This window comes from Pangasianodon hypophthalmus, chromosome 10, assembly GCF_027358585.1.
Source record: "Pangasianodon hypophthalmus isolate fPanHyp1 chromosome 10, fPanHyp1.pri, whole genome shotgun sequence".
NCBI classification, from domain to species: domain Eukaryota; kingdom Metazoa; phylum Chordata; class Actinopteri; order Siluriformes; family Pangasiidae; genus Pangasianodon; species Pangasianodon hypophthalmus.
The window spans coordinates 20485797-20499407 of record NC_069719.1 but is presented as its reverse complement, the minus strand read 5'-3'; the positions used below and the strand labels follow the sequence as shown (position 1 = coordinate 20499407).

At 38.0% G+C, this 13611-nt stretch overlaps 1 protein-coding gene across 1 annotated transcript; it reads left to right on the top strand.

Moving 5' to 3' along the window:
• The first annotated feature begins 2359 nt into the window (after positions 1–2359).
• On the top strand, positions 2360–12982 carry LOC113529670 (inverted formin 2). The gene is made up of 16 exons (XM_053237355.1): positions 2360–2708; positions 3263–3405; positions 3500–3561; positions 3658–3760; positions 4658–4743; positions 4920–5020; positions 5967–6037; positions 6262–6369; positions 6614–6684; positions 6831–6951; positions 7484–7648; positions 7854–7956; positions 8588–8731; positions 9856–10647; positions 11120–11176; positions 11935–12982. The coding sequence occupies exons 1-15, from the start codon at positions 2501–2503 to the stop codon at positions 11173–11175; spliced, it is 2334 nt and encodes a 777-aa protein (XP_053093330.1). The 5' UTR covers positions 2360–2500; the 3' UTR covers position 11176; positions 11935–12982.
• The last annotated feature ends 629 nt before the right edge of the window (positions 12983–13611 follow it).

Here is a 13611-nt window from a genome sequence, read left to right as displayed (position 1 = left end):
TCAGTGAATGTTTGCACCTTTTGTAATAGATGTGTATGAGTTCCTCAGTTGTCCTCAGTGTGAAAAGATGGATCTCACCATCATATAGCTGCTGTTAGAAAGGTGTCAAATATGCAGAAGATACTGGAAAAGCAAAGAATGTGCAGGACCTGGAGGATTTTTCTGAAGAACAGTTGGCAGTTTAACTATTCGGGACAAACAAAGGACTCATGAACAACTATCACAAAACATAAAAACAGTCGTTGATCATCATAACACAGTATTAAGAATCAAGCATATATAAACTTTTGAACTGGTTAATTTGTGTAAATTCAGTTATTATTGTGTCTTGGGGACTAATGTAAACATCTGTTATGCGAAATAGCTTATTCAGAGCAGTACTAAATAAAAAAAAAAAATTTTAAAAAATGCAATTTTTATGATCCCTCTTATTTTTTAAAATTATTAACATTTTGCAGATTCTTCAAGGCACATGTAAACCTATGACCATAACTATATACATATATCACTAGGTTATTATGTGATTCTGTGTAGAGGTATTGTACTAAATCTAATGGTCTGTTTTTAAACTCTTGTCCTGTAGGTGAGTAGCTCCCCTGCATCATTGCAGCTGCTGTCCATCCTTCAGACTCTGTTGTTGTTAGGACCTGAGCGAGCAGACATCTGGCAGGCCCTGGAGGCTCTAACAAACCGTGCAGTCCTCCTGGCCCAGAACTGTGAGTCTTCTCTCTGTCCAGATCTCTCCAACATTCTTTCAGTGTCATTTAGGTCATTTGACAGTCTGGATAGTCCTTATTCCTTATGGCAGTGGTTCTCAAAGTGGGGTCCAGTAACTCCCAGGGGTCTGTAAAGCACAACCAGTTCATGACTTTTTTACATTTAGATACAGTGGTGAAAATCACAACCCACTATTATCACATTTTATTATTATTATTATTATTATTTTTGAGTTCCTGTGGGTATTAGTCTGTTTGACGGTTCTCTTGAATTGAATAACTCAGACTTCAATAACTCAAAAAAAGGTAACCTATGACTAACAGCAGCTTGGGGGAAAATTAAGGAACAGAAAGCTCTATGGCTGTAATAAACAGACAAAATATTATTGTACTTTAAATAATGTTCGTTCTTGAAATAAATCTGTACCGAGGGGATCCGTGGAATTTACTTTACAGTTGAAGCCTCCTGCCTTATGCACTTCAGATCTCCGTTTGATTTGACAAGTCAGTGGTAGTGATCAGTTTGTTTTATTAGATGTAGTTGCTTTTCCTCTGATTATGGGTTTGTGTTGTTTCAAGATATTTTTAATCAGTCTTTTAAATCACTTGGACATTTCTTAGTCCTTAAAGGAAGTCAGAGATGGAGCCCGGTCTCTGAATTCCTTAGTTTTCGTACTTTTTTCAACATGCTAACTAATAGTCAATGGATAGGGATTTCCTGATCTGAATTCTAAGAAAAGCCCCATCTGATCACTCATCTAAAGATAAATTTTGAACTTCTTAGGAATTAATGGTATTACTAGGAAGCTGAACAGGCTATAATTTTGCCTTTTTATTTATTTATTTATTTTTTAAGATAAGCATGAATTACTCCATAGACAGAAATAATTTGTCACATTAGATTTTTTTTTCATTTGCTATTGTACAGCAACAAGAAATCACATGTTCAAGACACATGTTCAGTACATTTTAGTAGTATTTGTTGTTCATGCTCACAAATGGATGGTTGCTGGCTGTTAATTTGATTCCCAAGTTATTGTATGATGTGTTTGAATTCAGCAGTACACAATAATGCAGTACAGAATACTACACAGATTAACATGACATGACAAATACCATTTTAAATGCTAGATTTATGATATTTTTCTTTAATTAAATTCTATTTATTTTAATGTGAACATGGTTTTTAGTTTGAAGTTGAGAGCAACGTACCTAATTTATTGCAGCTCAAATGGACTCCTGTGAGACGATCATGCAGCGGCTTGTCTTTTCCAAAGAATCATCCACTGGTTCTCATCATGTAGATGCTCCACCTCAAAAGAAGGCAGATAAAGCAATTCAGACCGAGCTAAATGAAGGGGAGAAACAATCTTTAAGAAGTATGTCCATGACCAACCAAGCAGCACCCCTCAGCTCCACAGAGAAGCCCTGCAACACTCAGCCTCCTCCTCCCCCACCTCCTCCACCACCAGTACCCAGTTTGGCGGCACCTCCTCCTCCTCCACCTCCACCGCCACCTTTACCAGGCATGGGTTGTGTTCCTCCTCCACCTCCACCACCATTCTTACCAGGCATGGGTGGTGTTCCTCCCCCACCTCCACCACCTTTACCAGGCATGGGTGCTCCTCCTCCTCCACCTTTACCTGGCATGGGTGCTCCTCCTCCTCCACCTTTACCTGGCATGGGTGCTCCTCCTCCTCCACCTTTACCTGGCATGGGTGCTCCCCCACCTCCGCCTTTACCTGGCATGGGAATGCCACCACCCCCCTCCACCCTTCCCAGGGATGGTACCTGGAGGCCCTCCACTACCACCTCCACTCCCTGGCATGCCCTGCCCACCTTGCCCACCTCCTATGGGAGGAGATGTAATAGTAGCCCACAATGTTCAGGTTCTTGGTAGAGCTTACAGCATGCCAGTGAACACTAGTCGATATCCCACACTTAGGATGAAGAAGCTCAACTGGCAGAAGCTAAACTCCAGAGCAGTCACTGGTGAGTGCGCCATATTTGATTAGCGAGGTTAGGTTTTCGTAGCCATGTTAGTACTGTGTTAGTACTAGGGCTTGAACAACTATTAATTTTTACTAGTTGCCCATTAATGCAGAAAAACCTTTTCCATGGTTAAAACAAAAATTCAGGCCATTGCTATTTCAGTTATTTAATTAGTGCACTTAAGTGGCGATAAACAACAGCAAGAATACACAGGGAGTGTGTGGGAGTAGGATTAAAAACAGCCCTGTGCACACCTCTACACTTCATACAAAGTGAAATGAAAGGGATAACGATCCATTTTTTTTCTTGCATAGACTCTAGAGTTGGCTAGTCTGCAGCTGCCTTCCTGTTTTTCTCACCACCTCGACTAGTCAACAGCTCCCTGGATCAGCAACTAGCCAACTAGTTGTAGAACACCATTATCTTTTTCCCCACACTGTGTGTAGCAAATGCAGCTAATGTTTTGTCTTTTATAATTGGTAGCTTGGCCTTCCCAAGAATAGAATAAAAAATGTTCAGGGTGTATCTCCAGTGTTCCTTCCTGTCTTCTGTAGATGGTTGCAATATATGGGCCTCGGAACAAACCGATTCCCCTCTGGAACCTGACTACACCAGCATCGAGCAACTCTTCAGTCTCCCAGTGACTGAGCCCAAAGAGAAAGGCCCGGCTGCTCCTGCCAAAAAAGAACCCAAAGAAGTTTGTGTTTTATGTTTACATCTGTATCACAAGTATTCTTGTTACAGTAGTTTGTGATAAATGGTCTCATATTTACTACTTTCCTCTCTTGTAGATTTCCTTTATTGATCCCAAGAAGAACCTGAATCTGAATATATTTCTCAAACAATTCAAATGGTAAGCTGACTAATGCAGATCGACTTCTGTCTGCAGAAACGTATTCTTCAGTAGTCATCAGATCATCATGTTTGTTCTCCTCACCTTTTTGAACAGCTCTAATGAGGAGTTTGTGGACATGATTCAGAAAGGGGATCGTTCCAAGTTTGATGTCGAGGTGTTAAAACAGCTGCTGAAGCTCCTGCCAGAGAAACACGAGGTTGGTCACTCGCCACTGAAATTAATTTATAAAAATTAATGATGTTACAAGGTTTCACCCTGTCATCTGGAGATTACGAATTTGAAACCCAAAGATGCCACAGTTATGATTTTGTTTGATTATTAGTGGGAGACTAGCCAATCAGCAGTGCGTCTGTATGTCTAAAATGAACTGGGCAGTTAGCACTCTCCTCCTAGCATGTTGAGGTGCACTATGGTATTAATGTCTGTTGGAGAACACGTGTTGGCTCTCATCCCTCCATATTAGTAGCTTTCCTGCAAACGGGGAAAGCTAGGCCCTGTTCACTTATGGTGTTTTGGGTCACTGAAATACCCTCAAAGGTGTAGACATTTTGAAAACAGCTGTATGTTTTAGAAAATGCCGACATCACAGCATCAAACTGTGCATGCTCACTGCAATTTTGCATGTGTTAAGGCAGTTACTCAGGTTGTTATTTGCAGTCTGTAATTTCTTATTTGATGTCTTGTTTAATTTTGCTTTGTTTTACCCTTGGGCAAGAGGTGCCAGAATATGAATATTGTACTGCTCTTGATAATAAGACCCGGGCAACCTAGCAACTGGTGGGACAATTTCCGATCAAAAAATTGCTGTGGCTGAAGAGAATGTCAGGAGAACTTTGGTGTTTTCCGCGTTTCGCCTTCTCGACAGCTCAATCTCACACGATCTTGAAGTTATTCTTGAGGTGTTTTAAATAACAGTTTGTGATGTAATATCACTACCTACTATTGGTATGCTTACGTGAGCGTTTTAAAATTGTTTTTGCATTTTCGCGTGTATCTGTATTGACAGGGACCTAGATAATGGGGTTGGAATTAGCAGTGATAAACAACTTTGACAAGAACAAAGTTATGACCTCTTTTGTCTGTTTCATTGTAGATTGACAACCTGAACTCTTTCCAAGGAGAACGAGACAAGCTTGCCAATGTCGACAAGTTTTACCTATCACTCCTCGCTGTTCCCTGGTAACAGCTACCTTTTTGATTGCCAAAATACTAAGCTTTAAAGTCATCTAGTACACATTGTATTCAAGTGAATATGGTAAAAAATAAGTAAATAAAAGTCTGTTAATGGTGACCCTTAGATTCACCTCACTTTTATTCGTGCCCGTGCATTACCACTCTCTCTCTCTTTTCTTTAGCTATCAGCTGAGGATTGACTGCATGTTGTTGTGTGAGGAGACTGTATCTGTGCTGGAGATTCTGAAACCCAAAGCACAGCTGGTGAAGGAGGCTTGTAAGAGTGAGTGAGCTGCGCTGTTGCGTGGGCTACAGTGTTCAGACCACTGTTTTTTTTTGTTGTTGTTTTTTCCCAGAAGCATCAGCTGACTCATCCTTACTCACTTAGTAGAAGCTTGTCAAACTGGTTGAAAAATAAGAGTATTATAATAAACATATACTTTTATTCATCTTATTTCATATTAAAAGTTCAGTTTCTCTCTAAAAGTAAGACTAATTTTACAGTGGGCTTTCAAAGTGTTTTCTCCTTTGTAATTTGATAGATATGAGTTGCTCAGTATAATGATTATCTGCTGCGCTCAGCTTAGTCTCACTTGCTCAAGAGCATGTTTACAAACCGCATTGCAAAAGAAGGTACATACTTAATGGATTGTTGGACAGTGATGTCATCATTTTAAACAGTATCTGTTGTTGATGCGAGGACAAACACATGAACGTGCTTGTTCAGTTCACTAAATGCTAGTTTATTTGGTGACATTTAGCGAGAGTGGCACTCTTTTACCAATCGTGTAGCACATTTTATGGGATATGTCACACCTAAAGATGATATTTGTGTAATGTCATCTATGTCATTATAACATAGGATTAATAGCAAAACTTTTTTAAACTCCCTTCCATCAATATATTGACTTAACAGTATCATCACACCCTGTTAAGTCATAGGCAGCCAGCTTTTTACTGAATGACTCTATCTGTCAAACATAAACCTTAGACATATCCTGTTACTCATGCCTGGGTGGTTCCTCTGCATACAGCAGTAGCATCATAAAGTCACATCTGTAAATGTTGACACAAGAAATAACTACAAATGTGGGTATTTGTAGTATGTCATGATCTTGTAGATGAAGTCTAGTCTATATAGCGTTACTCTGTATAATATTACTCTAGTACAAATGTAGCCTTAGTGTCTGAGTTTTTGAGCAGCTTTGGGTATATCTCGCCCCCTGCAGGTCTCAGAGCTAGCACACTTCTGCCCAGTTTCTGCAGGTTAATCCTTCGAGTAGGAAACTTCCTCAACTATGTAAGTATGTTATACAAAATGTGTAAATCCATTAACATAGTTAAAATGAAATGCCATTCACTTGAAATGACTGCAGTGAATCCTGCGTTAGTTCTGTTTCTCTCTGATTTTTAAAGAAAATAAATGCATGTTATACATACAGTGCAACAAAATTATTAGATCCAAAACATTTTAAAGTAAATCTGGATCATAAGTTCAAGTATAAACAATTGTAATGTTGTCAGGGAAGTCATACAGGAAACGCTGAAGGATTCAAGATTAGCTCCTTGCTGAAGCTGACGGAAACCAAAGCCAACAAGGGCCGTATCACTCTGTTACACCACATCCTCGAGGTACTGTAAAGTGACATTGTCTGACTTTTGAGAATTCTGACAAGTAATCCATATGAGCAGAATTGTTTTAAATGAGGAACGCTGAAGCACTTTGATGTAAGTAGCTGTGAAGATAGTAGTCATGAGTTAGGGATAATTGTTCTACATAGAAATATTTGATTCCTGATTCTATTCAGGAATTTAGAGATGTTTATATGGTGAAAATTCTTTTTAAAAAAGGGAAAAAAACAATTTGTTCTTCCAGGAAGCAGAGTTGAACCACCCTGAGCTTCTGAACCTTCCTGACGACATTGAAAGCTGTGAAAAAGCAGCAGGGTGAATACACTGCAAGCTTTCTATTTATTTCAGTGTGATGTTGCTGAGAGAGATAATGAGTAATTGCCTAGTCTGTATGATTAAATGCAAGATCAATTTAGCCTGTTTGGTTTGAATGTACTGTTTTTGATCTGCTTCTGTCCCAGAATAAACCTAGATTGCATTCAGAGTGAGGCAAATGCACTGTCCAAGCGTTTAAGGGACACAGAGAAAAAGGTCTCTTCATCAGTTCAAGATGTAAAAGATCAATTTTTAGGTATTATCAAGGTGAGTGGAATATTGTATACTAGACACATTGATACTAAGGGATTTTTTTTACTTTATTTTGTACTTTAATCATGCACAGTCATATTTGCAATTTTAAAAAAAAAAAATGGATGAGCAATGATCCCACCAGCCTTGATTGGAGGTGTTCCTTAAAGGAAAACTCCACCCCAAAGCACATTAAATATGTTTATATTGTAATATTTGTGATGATGTATTGTGATGTATATTGGTTTGGTGCTGCATTTTCATTATTCCTCTGAGAAGTTAGTGGTTGTGTGCTGTGAAGTTAGAATGGCATTTAATACAAGAAAAAAATTCAGTGATCTGAAACAAAAGTGATAACAGTCAGGTTTCACTGATCGCTCCTAAAAACAAAAGATCAAGCACTTTTCCAGTTAATCATTATCCAGTGACATTTAATGTCATATTAATAAGATATCCAGAGTAAAATCACGGAGACAGCACACGTTGGACATAGTCATTTATACAAAGCATTCAGCTTTTCTTCGGGGTTCTTGCCACACACCTGTAGGAGAACCTTCAGGCATGTAAAGATTTGGAGGACTGCTTTGCTGACATTGAGAAGAAGAAAGAAGATCTGGCTCAGTACCTGTGTGAGGATGCTGCTCAGCTGTCACTAGAGGAACTCTTTAGCAACATCAAGACCTTCCGAGGGCTTTTCCTCAAAGCATTAAAGGTAATCTCTTTGGTCTGTTCATAGCAAATCTGATCATTTAAAAGATTTCTGAGTGAAAACTGTTTAAATCGTGTATAACCTTCCTGATTGCTGCTATCTTGGGATTGTTGTATACTGTTGCACTCGTGACTGAAAATAGCCTGAAAATAGCCTGCTCTCTTCTCTCACACTGACCTTCTGCTGGTCCTGTTTGTTTCTGCTGTAGGAGAACAAGATCCGTAAGGAGCAAGCTGCCAAAGCGGAGAAGAGGAAGAAGCAGCTGGCAGAGGAGGAGTCCAAGCGACAGAAAGGAGAGAATGGCAAGATCAGTAAGTACATGCTAAACCTGTCTCAAGTCTGGCAGGACTTCCCCTCTGTTTGACCTTTAATTGGGATAATATGGTTTTCAGTGTCCTGGACAGGAATGCTTACTTGCTGCGCAGTTCCATTCGCCAATGCATGAAGTGATTTTTATTTTAAAACATCATGAAGTGATTTTTATTTTAAAGCAATTTTGTAGACATATATTAAACATTTTATTGTTCACAACTTATACTGTGTGTGGTGAATATAGCACTAGTTGTAATTATCGCATGAATCACTGCAAACCAGGTTTAATTTAACAACATGGCTTCCATCTTACTTTTTTGGCAGCTTACAAAATAGCACTTAATCCAGCACAAGTTTTTTTATATCACATGCCAACAGTTACTGGCATGCACAACTTAGCCACAAACTAAATCAAGGTCGTGAAATCATAATGTGTGTGTGAATTAGGCTATTTTATCATGCTTTTAATTTGCTATTGTGATTTGTTGAGCACTTATTTGCTACACTTACAGCTCACTTTAATTGTTTGAGTTGCTTTGAAAAAGGTGTTATGAAAATGTCATCCCAATAAAGCAAGCTTGACCTAATTTCAGTCTGACTTCAGTCTATATTTGTGTTATATCTTTACAGTTAGAAGAGGTGGTGTGCCTCAGGAGGATGGCTGCATCATTGACAACCTGCTGGCTGACATCAGAAAAGGTTTCCAGCTTAGAAAGACCAGGCCAAGGTGCGAAACGGAAAGTGCCCCCTCTAGTGAAATGCATAGGGACACCGGTAAGGACAAGACAACTCGGACCTCTCGGCTCCAGTCCAAATGCCTGACATCTATTTCCCTTTTCATCTCCTCTACTTCCTGATCACTGTTGATGAATGGCAGTGATTGTGCCAGCCTATACAGTGTGCTTTCTCTTTTTTTTCCTATGATAAAAGGAGATAAAGAGTGAAAAGGTATTCAGGCTCTTGGTCATGGAGTACTAGCATTCGGCGTCACTCGCAACCTTCTACCCAACCAATAGCCTGCAGTTGCTGCTTCATCTCCCTGCTTTTCACTGGTGGCTTACAGTATATACAGCTGCTTTTGTTACACCAATATTTGTGCTCACATATATTAATCATTCAGTGATGATTTGCAAGAATTAATGGCATGCTGTCAATCTCCTATCATTTTTGTCTGTTTTTAGTAGCTTTTAGATAACTGCTCTCCCCATGAGGCTTGAATGAAGAAATGCAACGTTTGTCACAGTTATACAAGCAATTTATACAAATTACATGACTCACACAAATCATGTTTAAATATGGTGTGTATATTAAACAACTGCACAGTAATGGGTGGTTTGTTTATTCATTTATTTGCAATACATACTAGCTTCAACCTGTGTCCTAGGCATACATGCATCATTTCAGTGATGGCTGCTTGTTAACAAAATGGCTACAATCACAACTTAGTGCTTCTGACAAGTGTATGCTATGGCTCACATGCAATTGTTAAGATTTTTGGTAACTGTTTTGTTTGTCTCACTCCTGGGCATCTTTATTACTCAGTATTAACTCCATTCAAGCCTCCCTGTACTATCTAAGCTTACCTATGTATCATTTCCAAATACAGTGTTGGGGTGATTGACAACATGACATTACAGTCATTTTTAAAAATACTCTTAGTTTCCTTAATTGTATGTTAGATTAATTTGGTAAGTTAACGCTAAGATATTAAGAATGCTAAGAACTGAGCAAAAATAATCACATCTGACCAAAAACTCATAAACACTAACCACAGACAGAATAATGTTGCATGCAGAAATTTGCACATGCCTGCAGCTTTATTTCTATTCAGCCCAAAGATATTTCAACCATGCTATTCTTTCATCTTAATCAAATTTCTTCTCACTCTCATTCTTTAGCACCAAGTGTCAAATGTGCAGAAAAAGAAGTCACATCAGGTGTAGCTCAGGACCTCCCTCCTCGGCCAGAGGAGACAAGCGTCGAAGATCCAGTCAGCGCTTCCTCCACCGGCCCCAGAGGAGAAGCAGCAGTCACAGCAACTGGTAATGATGCTCCGCTCACACATCAAGAGACCCAACCAGGCCTCTCCACTGAAAACACCCTGTCTAACCATACAGCTACACCGCTCAAGCCTTCAGCAGAGTCTCAGGATCGCTTAAAAGATAATGTAGAAACACAAACTCTTCCAACTGAAGTCCTTAGTGAGAAAAACTCTTCCACAGAGACTCCACTAACAGAAAAGACCTCTGTGGACACACCATTCTCTACAGTGCCTACATCTATTGTGAATATATCTGCAGCAAAAGATGGCACACAACAAAACTGTAACTCTAATAATAGCCAAGTCAAAGATGACCAAGCTTCTATTGATACCACACCCAAAAATGTGACAAACGTCAATTCTGGTGCTCATACTGACTCGAATGTGAAAGTACACGGTACGGTCACCAATGAAATAGTTCCAGAAAGCCAAGAACAGAATGCAAAGAGACACTCAAGCAAAACTCAAGTAGACTCTAGCAGCACCACTGAGTCATCTCTTACCAGTAACAGTAATACTGAGGTGCCGCGTGAGCCTGATGTACCTGACGGAGCGTGTGCTGTGGATGGAACTGCTCCCCCGAATCCTCCCACCTCTCAGCCGAAATCACGCAAGCTCATCCGAGGAAAGAAAAAAAGCAATAAAGAAGGTAACCTGTGTATTTGTTTTATATATATATATATATATATATATATATATATATATATATATATATATATATATATATTTATATATATATTTATATATATATATATATATATATATATATATATATATATATATATATATATATATATATATATATAATGTGTGTGTGTGTGTGTGTGTGTGCTGTCTGAAATTAAAAGTGTACATCACAATGTTAATATGTGGTTTTACATATTAGTACAGCTATTTTGGAGTGCAAAAACTAAAGAGGATTGGCCAATTTTATTGTTCTTGTTTTGTTTTCCTAAAATATTGGTGAAACCAGTGCCAATTTTGGGTTTTTGCTGTTATTTTATTAAAGTCACTTTTAAATTAAATGAAGTCCTGATCCGCTGTGAACCAGGTGTTTATCAGTACACAAATAAATGCCGTTCAGTCCTTTAGTGTTTCTTTCTCTCTTTGCCACTCTTAAGCTGAGGGTAACAGCGAAGGAGACAGTAAGCATAAAACGACCTGTGTGTTGCAGTAAGGTAGGTCACATCGCTGGATGTGTAACTAACAGGGCTCAAACGGAGGAGTGTCCAAACCCCGTCTACTATAACCAAATCCATGTGTCAGTGTGTGTTTTAACAAACTTGTCCTACTTCATTAACCTTCTGTTGTGTCTGTGGAAATAAGGGTAATCAACTTGTTCTAACCTTTTCAAAGCCTCTCTGGACCTTTGCCTGCTGATATCTGAAGGAGCCACAAGAGATAATGCACACATTTCTGAGTACTACACAATTTGCATTATTAAATCAAATCGAGTCTAACATTGCAATTAAAATTAATTCTCTGATAACTATACTCTACTAACATTTCATCAAACACCGTGAATATGCCACTTGTGAAAATTCACTAATCTACCTTTTCAACAACTAAATCCTTTTTTTATTGTTTTTTTTTGTCTCTGGCAATACTTCATATCCAACTAATCATGGAATAAAATCTGTTGTCGGTCCAGGTGATGGGTAAATTAAAATATGATTTTAGGATTTACTCAGTAATAATAACAGCAACTTCAACTTATTTGTATGTCTGAAAAACCAAAATGAATCATATCAGTGAGGGTATTAATACATTTTACCTGAATGATTTAACTGCTTTTGCATGTTTTGTTTCAGATGAATAATAAGACTTAAATCCCTCGATTTGTATACATTCTAATCAGAGGACTGAAATTAAATGAAATGCTAATGATGCTCATTTATTTATTTGTTTGTTTTTTATTTATTTATTACCATTGCAGGGAGACCCAGGAAAGGGAAACCACAAGGGAAGAGATGAAGCTTTAACTGAATAGGTGTATTCATGAACAACTTTTAAAGCACCCTTTAACTGCTTTCACACACAACACTCAGAAACCAAGGGCTGAGCACACAGAGCAGAATCAAAAGTTTTGTGTGTGCCGATGGACCACGTGCTGATATTTAAGGAAGAAAAAGCATTATTTTTGTAAAAGCTTACTTGTGCCCTTTAGAGTTGACTGTGGCCAAATATTTCAGTAGTTCGTGCACTATATTATGATGAGCTAAATCTTTGTTTACATATAGAGATATATCTAGGAGCAATGGACAAAAAAGAAATCAAAATAATTTGTATATATTGGAATTATGTGAGTTTACCAGTAATAGTTTAAGATGGCCCAGTGTTCCAGATTTGAATCAGAATTACATTGTAAGATTTTAGGTTAACAGAATTTCATATTTTAAACAAATTGCAAGTTAAATAACACATTCAATATGTAATAATCAGAGTGAATGTATAGTATCTGTTTAAAGGAAAAGAAAGTATTCTATGATGTGGTTTGTTATAGCAATATAAGAGCCCAATAAGGTTGGCAGTGTTACTTTAAATCCCGTTTAATCTTGTTCAAACCTGTCTGGAAAACTGTCTGGAAATCCCATATTATATTTGCCTGTCTAAGTAATAATGTAAATGTTATATTCATGACTGACTGCTTAGAGTAAGTGTATGATGTGACCTAAGAAAAAAAATTTAGTTGATATCTACCTGTTGCGAAGTGGTTAGTGAAATAAATACAGCAGTTGATGTATGCTATGATTGGTGTAATTTACATAAAATGTTCTGGATGGACTCTTAATTCAACCAACTAACAGTCTCTGTTACCAACTAAGAACACTGTGTTGGTTTTTTTTTTTTTTTGGATTAAAGCCAAAAGACAATGGATCAACATTTAACAATGTGCTTTTAATGGATTTTTAATTTTAGGCTATTCTCTGAGGTGTCTTTCATATTACTATACTTTCAATAAATACAATTTATTGACAAACTCATATCAAATGTATATCACCACCTGTTTTTATAATGACCATTTTGATAAAGCTGTCATCTATGTGTTCAGTTCTTTGTGTTCATTATAATGTAACTAATAATAGTTGGCTTCATAATGGATGAGACATTAGAGCTTATGCATTGAACATTTTTCATGGTGAGTCATAAGAACTATAGTAATATATGTAACTGTGGTTTTCTGAACTCTGTATAATTTCCTATTGGGGTCATATATAACACCTGAAATACCCCTTGTGTGCATGTCCATAGCTCACAGCGTGATGTGTGACACACTGTTCACAATAAATACTGCTGTCATACAACAATCATTAGTTAGAAACTTACTGATCCACTACAGGTTTCAGGTGACAGTTATATGGGGTTCATAGAACCACAATTACATAAGTAACCAGCATTCTATCCTAAGACTGCATTGAAAGGTGCTAAGTGATAACTGCCACACTCTCCACTGGGAGGGGCAATGTTAACCTTTTAAAATTTGAAGAATGTGCATGGTGACACCCAGGTAGCAGCAGCACTGACTTTCTGGAGTGGTACATCTCAAAATAAGTACCATCAGGAGGAAACAGTCTCCATAGTGTGGTACATTCCAGGGCATCCAGCTCATCTA

Coding starts and splice junctions, on each gene's coding strand:
- LOC113529670 (XM_053237355.1), top strand. CDS start 2,501: ATGGTACCTGGAGGCCCTCCACTACCACCTCCACTCCCTGGCATGCCC. Junction 6,685..6,830: donor AGCTGTGAAAAAGCAGCAGG/GTGAATACACTG, acceptor CTTCTGTCCCAG/AATAAACCTAGATTGCATTC. Junction 6,952..7,483: donor AATTTTTAGGTATTATCAAG/GTGAGTGGAATA, acceptor ACACACCTGTAG/GAGAACCTTCAGGCATGTAA.